We start from the raw sequence: 18426 nt of genomic DNA, 5'->3' as shown, positions 1-18426 counted from the left end.
CTCAGATCCATAACGGACACTCTCAAGGGGCAGACTCAGTGGGCACAAAAGCCCCACTGAAGCAAGTCTTGCTCCATAAGGGTGTCTCCAGCACAGAAGTTCTCCATCGTAGACACAGCTGATCCTCACAACCAATTGGCCTGGAGGTCAATTCCTCCCAGTGATACCAACCAACAACAATCAAGGCTTAACTACAACAAGACTGTGCACACAGCCCACAAACAAGAGTGTCCACCTCAGATAACTGGGGAGGCTGAGCCACTGGGCCCTATAGGACACCTAGCACACAAAGCCACTCTACCAACTCAGGGAAGCAGCCAAAATGCAGAGACAAAGAAACAGGTCACAAATGAAAGACATGGAGGAAAGCAAACAACTGGATAGAGAGTTCAAAACCATGGTTATAAGGTTTTTCAAGAATTTTCTAGAAACTGCCAATAAATTTAGTGAGACCCTTGAGGATGTGAAAAAGGACCAACTAGAAATTAAGCATACACTGACTGAAATAAAGAATAATATACAGAGATCCAACAGCAGACTAGAGTATCGCAAGAATCAAGTCAAAGATTTGAAATACAAAGAAGCAAAAAACACCCAACCGGAAAAGCAAAAAGCAAGAAGAATCCAAAAATATGAAGATAGTGTAAGGATCCTCTGGGACAACTTCAAGCATACCAACATCAGAATTATAGGGGTGCCAGAAGAAGAGAGAGAGCAAGATACTGAAAACCTATTTGAAGAAGTAATGACTGAAAACTTCCCCCACCTGGTGAAAGAAATAGACTTACAAGTCCAGGAAGCACACAGAACCCCAAACAAAAGGAATCCAAAGAGGACCACACCAAGACACATCATAATTAAAATGTCAAGATCAAAAGGCAAAGAGAGAATATTAAAAGCAGCAAGAGAAAAACAGTTAGTTACCTACAAGGGAGTTACCCATATGACTGTCAGCTGATTTCTCAACAGAAACGATGCAGGCCAGAAGGGAGTGGCAAGAAATAGTCAAAGTGATGAATAGCAAGAGCCTACAACCAAGATTACTCTACCCAGCAAAGCTATCATTCAGAATTGAAGGTCAGATAAAGAGCTTCACAGATAAGAAAAAGCTAAAGGAGTTCATCACCGCCAAACCAGTATTATATGAAATGCTGAAAGCTATTCTTTAAGAAGAGGAAGAAGAAAAAGGTAAAGATAAAAAATTATGAACAACAAATACATATCTATCAACAAGTGAATCTAAAAATCAAGTGAATAAAAAATCTGATGAACAGAATAAACTGATGAATATAACAGAATCAGGGGCATAGAAAGGGAGTGGACTGACAATCCTTAGGGGAAAGGGGGTGTGTGTGGGGGGCGGGGCGGAAAGAGCCTGGACAAAAATCATACACCTATGGATGAGGATGGAGGGGGGTAAGGGCATGGGGTGCGGTGGGAACTGGGTAGATTGGAGCTATGGGGGGAAAAAAGGGGAACAACTGTAATAATCTGAACAATAAAGATTTATTAAAAAAAAAAATCTTCTAGAAAACTCCAAGGGACTTAGTGAGACTTTCAGGGATCTTAGTGAGAATGCCAAAAAAAAAAAAAAAAAAAAAGGAAGGAAAAGGACCAGTCTGAAATTAAGCATACACTGACTGAAATAAAGAATAATATACAGGGATTCAACAGATTAGAGGATCCCCAGAATCAAATCAATGATTTGAAATACGAGAAAGCAAAAAACACCCAACCAGAAGGGCAAGAAGAAAAAAGAACCCAAAAATATGAAGATAGTGTAAGGGGTCTCTGGGACAACTTTAAGCATAGCGACATAAGAATTATGGGGGTGCCAGAAGAGAAGAGAGAGAGAGAGAGTAAGATACTGAAAACCTATTTGAAGAAATAATGACAGGAAACTTCCCCTACCTGGTGAAAGAATAGACTTACAAGTCCAGGAAGCACAGAGAACCCCAAACAAGAGGAACCCAAAGAGGACCACACCAAGACACATCATAATTAAAATGCCAAGGGCAAAAGGCAAAGAGAGAATCTTAAAAGCAGTAAGAAAAAAACATTTAGTTACTTACAAGGGAGTACCCATACAACTGTCAGCTGATTTCTCAACAGCAAGTATGCAGGCCAGAAGGGAGTGGCAAGAAATATTCATAGTGGTGAATAGCAAAACGCTACAACTGAGAATAATCTACCCAGCAAAGCTATTATTTAGAATTGAAGGTCAGATAAAGAGTTTCAAAGACAAGAAAAAGGTAAAGGAGTTCATTACCACCAAACCAGTATTATATGAAATGCTGAAGGGCACTCTTTAAGAAGAGGAAGAAGAAAAAGGTAAAGATAAAAAATATGAACAACAAAGTGAAACAAATACATATCTATCAACAAGTGAATCTAAAAATCAAATGAGTAAAAAATCTGATGAAAAGAATAAACTGGTGAATGGAATAGAATCAGGGGCATGGAAATGGAACAGACTGATGAGTCTCAGAGGGAAGGGTGTGTGTTGGGGGGTGCAGGAAGAGATTAGACAAAGATCTTATATGCATGTATGCATCACCTATGGACACAGACAATAGGGTGGCGAGGGCCTGGGGTGAGGTGGGAACCGGATGGAGGGGAGCTATGGAAGGAAAAAAGAGAGACATCTGTAATAATCTCAACAATCAAGATTAATTAAAAATATTAACTATCAGACATCTGGGACTTTTTCTAAGTGATCCACATGGATTTACTTTTTATAAGTAAATTTGAGAAATGGCATAGCCAAAGATCACCTGTTGATCATTGTCATTGATTCCCTTGAGCATGAAGAATAAACAGAGTTGTTTCTCTGCATATGATAAGGACATTGAAAGGCCTAACACAATTTATGCCAAGATGCTTGTCAAATCACCTCTCTGGAATATTATGTGGTTCTGTCTTACCTGAATTTAAAGCAGAGTATATATGTTATATAGTGCCATCTTACATAATGTGAAGTTTGTGTTTAACAATCTTGTATCTTTAACCAGGGCCTTAGTTTATATACTAACACATTTAAAGTACATGCAAATACAACAGGGTGGTTGTCCAGATATGTTACAAACTGTCTCATAGAGAAAATAGTGGGTATTTTCTAAATACTATGCCTTCTTACTCCTGTCTCATAATTAGTCAACAATTTGCTTATTTCACAGTCTCTTTTGAGTTCCTACTTGCCGGAAACTGAACATTGAGACATTGGTAGTTAAATGTGAAAAGGGAATCCAGAAGGCTGGTCAACCTTAATCGCTCTGAATGGTCAGAGCTATTCACTCATTGTTTAGTTGAGACATTGGTAGTTAAAGCAACTTTCACCTGTTAACCATACGTAAACTTTTGCTGATTGTCTATTATTGGAATTTCCTGCCTAAAGGATATGGGTGTATCTCAGAACCTCAATAAAAGGGATAGTAAGGCCAGAGCAGGAGTAGTCCTCCCCCTAGAAGTGGACTCCCGGCCCCCCATTTACCCAAATTAACTCTTTTCCAGTCTCTTTTCATTTTGATTGCGGCCTTCTCCAGAAACCGGACCTGAACGGGAACCCTGAAACACGCGGGACGTGAGAGGGGCTCCCATACCTACTTTGTGCCTAGCACAGTGGAAGACCACTTAGTGAGGAAACAACTTGTATCTGCAAACCTTCATTCTAAGGAAAAGTGACATTTGAAGAGTTCATGAAAAGGACACAGTTTTTAAAACATTATGGGTCTTATTTTAACTTAGCTGGTGAGTTATACTTTTCTTTTACAACTAAATAGGCTTCTTATATATGAACTGCTGTAAAAATATGAACAACAAACTGACAACAAATACATATCTATCAACAAGTGAATCTAAAAATCAAATGAATAAAAAATCTGATGAACAGAATAAACTGGTGAATGGGATAGAATCAGGGGCATGGAAATGGAGCAGACTGACGATTCTCAGAGGGAAGGGGGTGTGGAGGGGTGCGAAAAGAGATTAGACAAAGACCTTATATGCATGTATGCATACTTTATAATAAAGTACATATAAGGAGATTCCCATAATCACTTGTATGGAGGATGAACTTTTTACGGAATGGATAAATATCCTTACAGGTTTATGCTATTCTGAATAAACCTCTCAATACTCTTAAAAAAAACAACAAAACTGTGGTACATCTACACAATGGAATACTACGCTGCTGTGAAAAAGAAGGAATTCTTACCATTTGCAACAGCATGGATAGACCTGGAGAGCATTATGCTAAGCAAAATAAGCAAGTGAGAGAAAACGAAGTATCACATGATCTCACTCATATGTGAAATCTAATAATCAACATAAACTGATGAACAAAAATAGACCCAGAGTCATAGAAGCATTGAACAGACCATCCAACCTAAGAGGGAAGGCAGGGGAGGGTGAAGGTGGGGTAATAGATCAACCAAAGGACTTGTATGCATGCATATGAGCATAACCAATGGACACAGACAGTAGAGGGTGAGGGCATGTGCTGGGGGGTGTGAGGGGGTGGGGAGAGGTCAATGGGGGAAAAAGGAGACATATGTAATACAGTGTTGACCTGCTTAAAATATTTACTGAGTCTATTTATAATTGTTGCCACTCCTGACAAGACTAAATTATTCAACGAAGAGCATCTATTGTAATAATATAGTAAGTTTTTTGCATGTATTAACACCTTTCATCCTCAGAGTAACACCATGAGATAGGCACTGTTATTATTATTCCCATTTTACAGATGAGGAAATTGAAGCACGAAGAAATTAAGTCCAAGGGAACAGTTAAACCTTGGCACACTGTCTCCAGGGTTCTAAAATAAAATAGTATATTATTCTGCCTCACTTATGAGCTCATAATTTCTTAATATTAAAGTTTTAATTCAAACAAGAAAATAAAAAAGTGCAAAGTAGAAACCAAAAAAATATAGATCACACACACACACACACACACACAACATACACATATACACACATATATATAAATAATATAAACAAACACTATGCAGATCAGATACAAAAATACATAAAGGATTCAAAAGGAAATAAAGAGGGATCATGGAACATTCATTTCCTTTTATTTATATCATAGAAGGATTGATTCTTCTTCCCCCACATCTTTGCCATACTTATTTTGTTTTTAATTTTGATACCATAACCAAATATTTAGGATACTCTAAATCCAAGTAACTGCATCAGTCAAGATTGAATAAATAGCACCCATTTGAAAAGTGTTTAAAAAGATAAGAGTATTGTACTTCACTTCTAAACACATTCATCTCTCTTATTATATATTTTATATGTAATAAATATGCACAACATAAATACAATGTTAGATAAAATTAAACTTTCCAGAGTCTACAGCAGCTTCACAATTTTAGGTTCTGAAACAAAGTTAATAAAGGTCAAGCTGTGTGTTTAGTAACTGCTTAATTGACATCTAAGCTACAAAACAGTGGTGCTGAAATCAGTTGGGAGGCAATTATCTGCTACAACAAAAGCAAATAAATGATGAAGGGAAACGAAGACTGTTGAAAAAAATCCCAACACACATGTACCTTTCTGTAAAAGTGTAATTTGTGAATTTAAGAGAATATTTTATCATATCAGCTCTTTTCTTAAATTTCTTTCCCACAGTTCAACTCCTCACAGAAGAATTCAACTAATGATGGCATAGAATTTTATGAGTGAACCTATGGCACAAATTGACATATTTGCCTTTTCTCTGAGATTGACTTTCATTATCTCTGGAGAAACAATAGTAAAATTAGAGTATGTTATATCATATGAATCATTACATCACAGAATCAGGAAAAACAGAAGAAAGGCATTACTGAAAACTAAAAGTTACATAATTAACCCATCCACTGAAAAACGGTTGCAATGGATATGAAATCCTGTTAACTTATTCAAATTATTGCTTAAAATGCAACAAAAATTGGATTTCTGTGTAAAATCATAGTTTTGACTCAGTCAGAAATGGACAATGGCTTTGGAACATAAACCTAAGTAATTTAAAACATTACCACTGATTTAAATCAAGAGCACCTGTTTAATCCCACACGTGTAAAAATAAGCTCATAATATCTTAAACCTTCCTAAAATTTTGTCTCAAGAAACTAAAAAGAGTCGAGAGATCCAAGATGGCGGCATAGATAAACATCTGGGCTGCTGCCTTCCACAACAATTTCCAAAACTACAACTAAAAGACAGAAGGTCTATCACCCAGAACCACGGGAAAGCTGGCTGAGCGGAACCTCTACAACTAGACCGAAAGAGACGGGCGCAATCAGGGCACAAACGCTGAAAAACTGAGGTACAGGGGAGCGCGCACGCGAAATGGGCTGGCGGAGGAGCCCAGCTGGAGGCGGGCGTTGCTTTCTTCAATCCGAAGAGAGACAAGCCCCCAGTCTCTCTGAAATCCAGTTTCTGGGGAGAGACTGGGCTGTCTGCCATCGGATCGGAGAGTGAGGGTGGCTTGCTAGCAGAGCTGCATGGAGGTAGAATTGTTGGCGGCGCCACTAGACGCAGGGACGCGGTTGGAGGCAGCTCACTGCCAGTCATCGCTGTTTGCCACGCCCTAGCCTAGTGACGCCCTGACACTCCGCCCCGCACAATCTACAAACACACCCAAGCTCCTAGCAGCGGCTTTTGCATATGAATGGCCTTCTCTATTGCAGTTTAAACTAGTACACTTGCAACCCAATACAGACAGCTCCAAAGCCTCCAAGCTCCAAGCAGGGAGGAGAGGATGGCAGTTCTCGCTGTAGCTCCTGCAGGGTGGCCTCAGACAGCAGCTGAACTGCACCCCCTTGGTGTTCCAGAAGCCAGTGTACCTAGTGGTCAGTGTGAGACACCAGATTTCAACTCCTCACATCCATAAGTGACACATTCGGGAGGCGGACTCAGTGAGCACCAAAGCCCCACTGAAACCAGCCCTGTACCATAAGCGTGTCTCCAGCGCAGCAGTGCTTCCATTATAGACACAGCGGGTCCTCACAGCCAATTGGCCTGGAAGTCAATCCCTCCCAGCGACACCAACAGCAATCAAGGCTTAACTACATCAAGACTTTGCACTCAGCCCACAAAGGGGTGTACCAAGAGCGACCACCTAGGGTGATTGGGGAAGCTGAGCTACTGGCCCCTATAGGTCACCTACCACACAAAGCCACTCCATCAACACAGGGAGGCAACCAAAATGTGGAGACACCGAAGCATGTCACGAATAGGAGAGATGGAGGAAAGTAAACTACTGGATGACACAGTGTTCAGAACCACATTTATAAGATTACTCAAGAATCTTCTAAAAACCGCTGAGAAACTTGAAGAGACCTTCAAGGACCTTAATGAGAATACCAAAAAAATGGAAAAGAACCAGTCATAAATTAAGCATACACTGTCTGAAATAAAGAATATACAGAAACTCACCTGTAGATCACCATACCCCAAGAGTCAAACCAAAGATCTGAAATATGAGGAAGCAAAAAACACCCAACCAGAAAGGCAGAAAGAAAGAAGAATCCAAAAGTGTGAGGATAGCGTAAGGAGCCTCTGGGATGGCTTTAATCGTACCAACATCCGAATTTTTGGGGTGCCAGAAGAAGAGAGAGAGCAGGATATTGAAGACCTATTGGAAGAAATAATGACAGAAAACTTCCCCTATCTGGTGAAAGAAATAGACTTACAAGTTCAGGAAGCGCACAGAACCCCAAACAAGAGGAATCCAAAGAGGACCACACCAAGACACATCATAATTAAAATGCCAAGGGCAAAAGACAAAGAGAATCTTGAAAGCAGCAAGAGAAAAACAGTTACCTACAAGGTAGTACCCATACAACTGTCAGCTGATTTCTCAACAGAAACTATGTAGGCCAGACGGGAGTGGCAAGAAACATTCAAAGTGATGAACAGCAAGAACCTACAACCAAGATTACTCTACCCAGCAAAGCTATCATTCAGAATTGAAGGTCAGACTAAGAGCTTCACAGACAAGAAAAAGCTAAAGGAGTTCATCACCACCAAACCAGGATTACATGAAATGTTGAAGGGTATTCTTTAAGAAGAGGAAGAAGAAAAAAAAAAGGTAAAGGTAAAAATTATGAACAACAAAAAGACATCAAATGCATACCTACCAACAAGTGAATCTAAAAATCAAGTGAATAAAAAATCTGAAGAACAGAATGGACTGCTGAATATAATAGAATCAGGGACATAGAAAGGGAGGGGACAGACAATTCTCAGGGGGAAGGGAGTCTGAGGGGTGCAGGAAGAGATTGGACAAAAATCTTACACCTATGGATGAAGACAGTGGCGGGGGGTAAGGGTATAGGGTGGGGTGGGGAATCAGGTGGAGGGGAGCTATGCGTGGGGGGAAAAAAAAAAGAGGAACACCTGTAATAATCTGAACAATAAAGATTTATTATTAAAAAAAAGAAACTAAAAAGATTCAGAACAGGAACAAAAGAAATTAAAATATATATAATCAAATATATAATAAAAGATATGAATGATTAATAATGGAAGAATCTAATTTTATCCTATAGTTTAACACTCTCCCCCACCAAAACTTTCCCAAAGCTCCAAGCAAGTAGCTAAATGACTAATTTAAATGTTACTTTCTTTCTCTGTCCAATTACTTTCCAATGGAAACATCCATAAAAATTGCTAAATTACAAATGTAGAAAATGTAACCTCAAAAATTTGTTGCCGGGATTAAATGAATTAAAATTCATTAAGTACATAACACAGTGTATGGCACATAGCAAACACTCAATATATGGTAGTGTTATTATAACTACCTGTTAACATTAATAACACCTTTCATTTGCATAGTATTTCTTCACAATAACTTCTTAACCTACAAAAATTAACCTTAAAAGTCATAATAGTTTATAGAACTCACACTGATTTTCAATATTCCTGGATGTCTGTAAAATTTGAGTAAGAACACAGAAAAAACTATAGTGGTTGATGCAACCAATTAATATCTTATCACTGGTGAAGGAATAAAGGATGTTTTTAGGGCAATTGTATTTAACTTGCTTAATAAATTCAGTTCAAAAAATTAAGGTATATATCACAAACACTCTTGTAATCCATTATTTCAACTAAGCTTTTTTGAAATTATTGATATTTTTAAGTTGTTTTACTTGAATTTGCTATTTTCAATGTATCTTTAATTATCCGCTTTCAACTTTCAGAGGTGTACTATTAATACACCTAACAGAGAATTCCACTCTTCTAGAATTTGATTAATTTTCTTATCCTACCTCTATTTATGGTTCAATATAAAAGGCTTTTCTAGTCCATACACAATTTCTAGAATTTCCTGGATTCGTAGAATTCAAAAGTAAGATTAAAAAAATCTTTGTAATAGAAATAAACAATACACATTAAATGGATGAGATTTATCTTCCACAGAATAACCCTAAAAGATAATTAGTAAGATAATGTGATGCTGTTAAGATCCCATTTCCTAAATATCTACCATGGAGACTAATGCATCTTTCAAATCTTCATCAGATATAAAATAAATTGCAATCTATAACACAGTGATCTATCCACAAGGCCCTGAGAAAAGTAATCAAAATCAAACTTCATCTCGCTTTGTTCCAAGGAAAAGGACATAACTGGTTGGATTGGGTATCCAAGCCCCTTGTGAAGAATTCTCTATAGCAGGGGTGGGGAAACTTTTTTCTGCCAAGGGGCATTTGGATACTTATGACATCAAGGGCCATACAAAATTATCAACTTAAAAATTAGCCTTCTGTATTCGGTCAAACATTTAATTATCTTACCCCTAATGCCTTGACAGGGCCAGGCCAAATGATTTCTAGAACCTTATAGGGCCCTCCAGCTTGACCTTCCCCACCCTGCTCTATAGAGATAAGGGATAATTCTTAAGCTTCTACCATAACTTTGATGATGAATACCATTCAAGACTTTCCAAGTTCCTTTTCTTTAATTCTATGATTACACACAACCTCTACTTACTATTCCCAAGTTCTCAGATACATGTAAGAGTTCACTGGATTTTCAACCTGAAAATTCTAATCACTGGAAAGGGTAATCTTCTATTCCAACATAAACTGGCATTCTAATGTGTACATTCTAATGTGTAATCATTCCCTTATTTAGATTAGTTTGAATTGGGTTCCTGAAGTCTGAGAAAACTTGAGTAAAAGTATACATTGGAAATAAGAGAACCAGACATAATGTCTCATTGACAACTGTTACAATCATCTCTTGGTTTTCTCTCCCTGCCCTTCCTCTGCTCCTACAAGAAGAGAGAGAGAGAGAGAGAGAGAGAGAGAGAGAGAGAGAGAGAGAGAGAGAATGGTTTTTCTTTAGTCTACTGAAACAGCGAAACCAAATTTAGGCAGATTCACTTACCCATCAAAATGAGTAATTTTAAAGGAACAATCCAGAACTTAAAAGCAAAACAAGGATGCATGGTTTACACAAGATTCATTTACATTTATTCTAGCCCCAAAAGAAAAAAAGAAACCTATGATATTCAAATTGTGCTTTCAGACAACAAGAGAAATTATTCTTAAACTTAAATTATTCATCAACATTATTTATGAAGTGGTTTGGCACATGTGACTCAATTATTCTAAGGCTTAAAAATGGACTTAAGAAACATCCCCTGTGGCACAGAGCAGGGTAGGTACACTTGCACCTGAAATGCATAAATTGGAGACTTCAAATGGAAACTCAAACGCTGCTCACTGGATCATTCAAAAGAAATTGTGCTATTCCCTCAACAACAACAAATTCTCTTCCACACTTCAAAGAAGTCAGCCTTACAACAAACACTCCATCTCTTCAATTGTGTCCGCTTACGTTTCAAGCGGTTAAAATGTTCACCAAATCCACTTAAAACAAAGAAACGTCTAGTATCAGCCTTAAATCTACAGGGCAGATTTCTCTTAGGACCATGATGCCAAGAAATCTACCTCAACTGAAATTTTCTCTGCAATCTCCGCCTCCAGGAGACTGAAAGGCTGCAGAGACGCCTGAGCATCCCGGAGAGTCTGGGGCGGCGGAGGGGGCGGGCGGGGTGGAGGGGTAAGTCCCACAGAGGAACTGCATGGGGAGACTTCGAGAACACGGGAGAGGCGGTTAGCTTTAGGGGAAAAATAGATTTATTGCTATTAATAATAAATGTAAGTATGTTTTCAAAGAGAACTTAAAAGTGATGGTGGTAAGGGAAAATGACAAAAAACCTTGAACCCTCCACGGCCGGAGGGAGGATAAGCAAAGTAGGAAAAGGGGGGTCGGGGAGAGGGCGGGGGGTGGAAGGGCCTAAAACCCGGATTTGAAAAAAGAAGGGAAGCTCTGAGCCTGGTCCTGATCCGGATCTTTGGTCTCTTAGCGGACGGCAGGGGGAAAGGCTCGCACTGCCTCGGGGTTGTAGAGAGCAGCGCGTTCACGAGGCTAACGAGTCCTGCACAAGAAGATGTCTCCTCTCTCCTCGTCTCCTCCCGTTCATCTCTTTACCTCTCTCCGGCACCAGCGGCACCGGCACAACTCTGCCACTGCCTGCGCCGCAGGTGGACAGCAAAAGGAAAATACCTGAGTCCCAGGAATCACGCAGGCAACGACGGGAGGAGGAGCCGGGGACAACGGGAGTCCGGGCAGGATCCTCGCTTGCCTCAGTCAAACCTCGATTCTTACGGGTGGGGCAGGGAACTTCCGCCCTGAACCTGGAGACCGTCACTTCCGCCTAATGCCTCCTCCCCCGCGGCTCCCCCAACACACCTTCTTCGCCTACTCCGCTCGAGAGACATTCTCTAAGTTCGCTGTGTTCGCATTGTTCTCACTTCCTTTTCCCGGAGACCTCGGCCTAGTCTTGGACTACATGACGTGGACTACATGACCCAGCAACACCTGACGTGGACTACATGACCCAGCATTCACCACCGCAGGTTGATTTCCGGGTCAAAAGGTCCGCGCTGGACACATCACCATGGAAGCGGTGGGTTTGGTCACGTGGCGCCCCTGGTTACGCCCGGTGGTAGCTGTGGGGTCTGGGGCTTTGACGGGGGCCATTTTGCCGAGGGCTTCCGGAGTTGGGGGTGGCCAGGAAGCTGACTGAAGCTGTGTTTTCTCCTCTGCAGCTTGGGGCTTGGAGAGGAACAAGAAGGCTGGGCTCCATCGAACCCTTCGGAGACGATGGTTTCCTCCAGCCTCTGCCACCTAACGACCCACCATGGCGGCTGCGCCCTCCGCGCTGCTCCTGCTGCTTCCTCTTCCAGCCAAATGTTCCTATCGCCCCGAGAGCCACAGCCGTCCTTCCGCCCCAGAGACTGATGAAAGTCGAGGTGCGGGCACCATGAGAGGCGAGAAAAACTGCTGCCGTGGAGCTGCGGGAGATCACGGTTCCTGCCCCTCCGCACCTTCGCCTCTGGCCTCGACCTTCCTGATGCCCGCGGCGGCTATCTCCAGTAGTTGGTCGGGGTCCGGAGGCGGTTTGTCAGGAGGAGATGAAGAGGAGACTCGGCTCCTTCAGCTCCTGCGGACCGCGCCAGACCCTTCGGAGGCCTTTCAGGCTTTGCAGGCTGTTCTGCCGCGGCGTGGCGGTCGACTGGGCTTCCCCAGACGGAAGGAAGCATTGTACCGAGCCCTGGGCCGGGTGCTGGTGGAAGGAGGTAGAGACGAGAAGCGACTCTGCTTACAACTCCTCTTGGACGTTCTTCGAGGTCAGGGGGAGGCAGGCCAGCTGGAAGAGGCCTTTAGCTTAGCACTTCTGCCTCAGCTAGTTGTCTCTCTACGAGAAGAGAATCCAGCCCTGCGGAAAGATGCGCTGCAGATCCTACACATTTGTCTGAAACGTAGTTCTGGACAGGTGCTGAGAACGCTTATACAGCAAGGACTGGAAAGTACCGATGCTCGGCTCAGAGCTTCAACAGCGCTGCTGTTCCCTATCTTGCTTACTCCTGAGGATTTGTTGCTCGGCCTAGATCTTACCGAAGTGATAATATCCTTAGCCCGAAAGCTTGGCGATCAGGAGATCGAAGAAGAATCTGAGACAGCTTTCTCTGCACTTCAGCAAATTGGGGAGCGACTTGGCCAAGAGAAGTTTCAATCCTATATCTCTCGCCTGCCATCTGCCCTGAGGAGACACTACAATCGCCGCCTGGAGTCCCAGTTTGGCAGTCAGATTCCTTATTATTTGGAACTTGAAGCTTCTGGATTTCCCGAAGACCCCCTTCCCTGTGCAGTGACCGTTTCCAACAGCAATCTTAAATTTGGGATTATTCCTCAGGAGCTGCATTCAAGATTGTTAGATCAGGAAGACTATAAGAACCGGACTCAGGCTGTTGAGGAACTAAAACAGGTGATGGGACGATTTAATCCTAGTTCTAACTCTCATTCAAGTCTTGTCAGTTTTATTAGCTTGCTGTATAATTTGTTAGACGATTCCAACTTCAGAGTGGTCCATGGCACACTTCAGGTTCTGCATTTACTGGTTATTCGCCTTGGAGAGCAGGTACAACACTTCTTGGGACCAGTTATAGCAGCTTCTGTCAAAGTGCTGGCAGACAACAAGTTGGTGATCAAACAAGAATACATGAAAATCTTCCTCAAGCTCATGAAGGAAGTAGGTCCTCAACAGGTGCTTTGTTTACTCCTGGAACATCTCAAACATAAGCATTCCAGAGTTCGAGAGGAGGTAGTGAACATTTGCATTTGCTCCCTCTTGACTTATCCCAGTGAGGATTTTGACTTACCCAAATTGTCATTTGATCTTGCCCCAGCTCTTGTAGATAGCAAACGCAGAGTTCGACAAGCAGCTCTGGAAGCCTTTGCTGTGTTGGCATCGTCAATGGGCTCAGGTAAAACCAGCATCCTTTTCAAAGCTGTGGATACTGTTGAACTACAAGATAATGGAGATGGGGTGATGAATGCTGTGCAGGCCAGATTGGCTAGAAAAACCCTCCCCAGGTTAACGGAACAGGGATTTGTGGAGTACGCCATACTCATGCCATCATCTGCCCAGGGTAGGTCAAGCCATTTGGCACATGGAGCAGATACAGATTGGCTTTTGACTGGTAACAGAACTCAGAGTGCATACTGCCACTGTGGTGACCACACACGGGATAGCATGCAAATTTATGGATCTTACAGTCCAACTATCTGTACCCGGAGGGTATTAAGTGCAGGAAAAGGAAAAAATAAATTACCATGGGAAAATGAGCAGCCTGGAGTCATGGGAGAAAACCAGACCTCCAATCTGAAGGATACAGAACAGGTATGCATCCCTAATTTCCTTGTATTGATACTAAAATAATTTAAAATGAAAGTATGCCTGTAATAATTTAAGGGTTATGCTGCTTTAGAGTTGTTATGCTTTATTTTTTAAGTTAATTTGAATGCTGATGTGGGTATCTATTATAATGGTATAGGTCACATAGGAGTGTTTAATAGGCTTTTTGTTTGATGGATTAGATTAAATTCTAGGCACAATGTGATATAGACAATAGCTGGATTTCAGTTTTAACCTGTCACTTTGGCTTATCAATGATCTCATTCAAACAACAAGCACTAATTATCTAGTAATTACCAGTTAAAGAGCTAAGTTCTGGGAATGAAAATGAGACCAATTCCACAAAGTCAGACCTGTAAACAGGCAGTTACAAATTTGTTAAGTGCTAAAATAGAAATAGTCTTGTGGGAATACTGAAAACAGGAAAAATAATTCCACTAGAGAAGTCAAAAACGCCTTTAGAGAAGAGGTGACATCTGAACTGAAATTCTCCCCCACGTCCCTCCCAAAGTTTTTATTTTGAAAATTTCAAATCTACAGATAGCTTAATAGTACAATGGATATTCATATACTTCATCTATATATACACCATTTGTTATCCTCTTGCCATATGTAGTCTCTATTTGCCAAACCAATTGAAAGTGCAGATATCTTAACATTTCACTCATAAATATTTCTACATATATCTCCTGAGAATGACATTCTCCTTTGTAACCATCATACCATTATCACTCCTCAGAATAGCAATAGTAATTCAGTAATATCTAACATATAGCCTGTATTTAAATTTCTCTAGTTGTCCCCAAAGTGCGTTTCATAGTATTTGTTTTACTTTTGTCATCCAGGATCCAATCAAGGTAATGTGGTTAATATATATCTCTTATCTAGAATATGCCCACCTGTTTGTTTCTTTATTCATGGCATTGAGTTTATTTGAAGAGTTTGGGGTAGTGTTTTGTAGAATTTCCCACATTCTTAATTTATCTGATTGTTTACTTATTCTTAATTTATCTTATTGTTTCCTTATGAGCACATTAAACATAAACAGCGGAAATACTCCATAGGAGAGATGTTGTGAACTTAACATTACATCACACCACAAGGCATATAATACTAGGTTGGCCCACTATTGGTGATGCTAAATTTTATCATTTGCTTAAGGTGGTGATAGCCAGATCACACCATTGTAGAGGTTTATTTTCCTCTGTATAATTAGCACATGATCTGTAGGATATTTTTGTGATCCTATTAATAATACCTCAACAACCTTTCACCCACTTTTCTTAGCATTTCTTAATGATCCTTACCTGTATCACTTAGTATATTAGGGGCTACAAAAAAGGGGTAACTCTTTTAAAAATTCTAATATTTCTCCTATATTTGTTACCTGGCATTCTTTTTAAATCTATATGTAAATAATTACATCAGTATTCCTTTTGATGCTAAAATTGTCTCAAAGATTTGGCTTCTATATCTTTGACATGGCTCTTTTAGTCTGTGAACACTTCCTTAACTTAAACATAACATGATGCCCAGGCTTTCCTCACACTTTTGTTGCTCCAGACATGGAATCAACCTTTTTTTTTTTCTTCAAGGGTTCTAGAATTGCTTTTTTAGTGAAGAATGGAATTTAAAAGCAAAAGTTTGGGTATAGATGTACTCATTACTATTGCCTACTATTGCATATTGGCCTTTTCACCTGCCAGAACCAAAGAGTACCTTTTTTTTTTTAATGAATTCATGCTGATACCTTCAAATTCAGCACTATAGGATACTTCCTCATCTAATTTTAGTCCATATTTGTATCTCTCACAATAAAATTCTGGTTCCCAACACTTGTCATATTTATTCATATGCTGTATCCTACAATACACAAAAAATAATTACTTTGCCAGTAACACAACAACTACCTACCTATTAAATAAAGTTCAAGATTTCTTTGCAGTATTTTTTCTGCTTAGAAATATCCCACAGTTAAAATTCTATGTTCAAACTTTTCTTAAATTGTTTTCTGGGTGATTATGACTCAAATACGTAGTGTAATAGAAGATGAATAGGAGTTCGCCAAGTGTGCATGGGTCCTGGTGAATTTCAGAACAAAAGAATGTATGTTCAGAGATACTGAGTTATGAAAAGACTTAGCAAATTAATAAATGGTGAGTTTCTGCATAGCTGAATAAGGCATTTCGGTGGGAGTAGCGGAAGATAATAGAATGTAGGCAGGGGCAGAGTATGGAAATCATTTTTGCAAATAAGGAATTCATACTTTTTGTGTTTGACCTCAGAGGGATTAAGATGAACTAAGTGTTCTCTTTCATTCCTTCCAGTTCCAAAGTTCATAGTTTTTAAAAATGATTTTTAGATTTGCATAATGTAGTTATACGGTTATACTCATGTGTTGTAAACATTACCTGGCAGTGGATGATTTTCTGGAAGCATTGACGGTAACACTGCTTGTTATGCTTCAAGTCTGAAATGTTAATGTATTAAGATTAGGGTCCTGGCCAAAGCACCAAGAATCTGAAAATAAGTGCCTTTCTGGAATTCCAGTGTAGACATTTGTTGCTTTTGAAAGATTTTGGTGACGTTAAAACTTAACTAAGAAGTTATACTTACTTACTCAGAAATGATCTATAAAAGAACTACATTGGAAATTATCTTAATAGAGGACAGGGGTTAAATTTTAAATATTTTTATATGTGCAGTTTTTTATAGTAAACAATTTTTAGAGCAGTTTTAGGTTCACAGTAAAATTGAACAGAAAGTACAGAGACTTCCCATATACTCCTGCCCCACACATGCACAACTTTCCACACTACTACATCAAACTCTACAGCGGTATGTTTGTTACAATTGCTGAACCTACACTGACACATCATTATTACCCAAAGTCCATAGCTTTACTTTAGGATTTACTCATGATGTTGTATATTCTGTGGATTTGGACACATATATCCATGTCCATTATCTACCATTGTAGTATACAGAATAGTTTCATTGCCATAAAAATCCTCTGTACTCTACCTATTTACTCCTCCCTCATTCCCTCTCTAACTCCTAGCAACCACTGATCTTTTTACTCCATAGTTTGCTTTTTCCAGAAAGTCATGGCCCCTGGTCTGATTTGTACTGGTTCTTACCCAGCTCTGCCTTAATATTTACAGTCTACTGTTAACCTGTTACAGTAAGTACTCGATTTTGCAGACCTCGATTTAACAAACTTCGGATTTAATGGACAAAATTTCTGGTCTGTATGTTATATGTGAAAAGTTAATACCCTGTTAATTTTAAATGCTTTTAACCAAGATTTAGTTATAATTAAATTAACAGGTTATTTCTTTTGTTATTAATTCACTGTTATTTTAACAAATAGTTTATATGTTGGAAAAAACACTGTAGTAATTTTACCCACATAAATAAATATTACATATAAGCCGAAACCGGTTTGGCTCAGTGGATGGAGCGTCGGTCTGCGGACTGGGGGGTCCCAGGTTCGATTCCAGTCAAGGGCATGTACATTGGTTGCGGGCACATCCCTGGTGGGGTGTGTGCAGGAGGCAGCTGGTCGATGTATCTCTCTCATCAATGTTTCTAGCTCTCTATCCCTCTCCCTTTCCCTATCCCTCTCCCTGTGAAAAGATTTCTCTCTGTGAAAAATCAATAAAATATATTTTTTTAAAAAATAAATAAATAAATATTACATATCTACAACTATAGTCTACATATTTAAACCCAAGAGGCACCGCTCCTAAACAATGTTCAGGGGATAATTAGCATGTTATCACACTATATCTCGGGTGGTAATTGGTTCTGTTGATGTATGGTGCGACTTTGTGCAGCAGTTTTGTGGGTTTTTTGTTTTTGTTTTTTTAATATATTTTTATTAATATCAGAGAGGAAGGGAGAGGGAGCGAGAGAGAGAAACATCAGTGATGAGAGAGAATCCTTTATCGGCTGCCTTCTGCATGCCCCCTGCTAGGATCAAGCCTGCAACCAACCTGGGCATGTGCCCTAACTGGAATTGAACCTTGACCTCCTGGTTCATAAGTTGACACTCAACCACTGAACCACACTGGCAGGGCTGTGCAGCAGTTTGTTTGTTTTTAAATGTATTTTTATTGATTTCAGAGAGGAGGGGAGAGGGAAAGAGAG

General features: G+C 40.0%; 2 protein-coding genes across 3 annotated transcripts in view; one reads left to right on the top strand and one right to left on the bottom strand.

Moving 5' to 3' along the window:
- KLHL28 (kelch like family member 28) overlaps positions 1 to 11892 on the bottom strand; it is a 36444-nt gene extending 24552 nt beyond the window's left edge. The window contains exon 1 of the mRNA XM_054725481.1: positions 11580 to 11892. The gene's annotated coding sequence lies outside the window, so the exon portion shown is untranslated. The remainder of the gene's footprint in view (positions 1 to 11579) is intronic.
- Positions 11893 to 12094: 202 nt separating this feature from the next.
- The window catches only part of TOGARAM1 (TOG array regulator of axonemal microtubules 1), a 148548-nt gene continuing 142216 nt past the window's right edge, over positions 12095 to 18426 (top strand). For both annotated transcript variants that reach the window (XM_054725477.1, XM_054725471.1), the window contains exon 1: positions 12095 to 14259. In XM_054725477.1, coding sequence (XP_054581452.1) covers positions 12217 to 14259 — 2043 coding nt within the window. In that variant the 5' untranslated portion in view covers positions 12095 to 12216. The remainder of the gene's footprint in view (positions 14260 to 18426) is intronic.

Source organism: Eptesicus fuscus, chromosome 2, assembly GCF_027574615.1.
Source record: "Eptesicus fuscus isolate TK198812 chromosome 2, DD_ASM_mEF_20220401, whole genome shotgun sequence".
Taxonomy (NCBI): Eukaryota; Metazoa; Chordata; class Mammalia; order Chiroptera; family Vespertilionidae; genus Eptesicus; species Eptesicus fuscus.
This window is presented reverse-complemented; position numbering and strand designations above follow the sequence as displayed.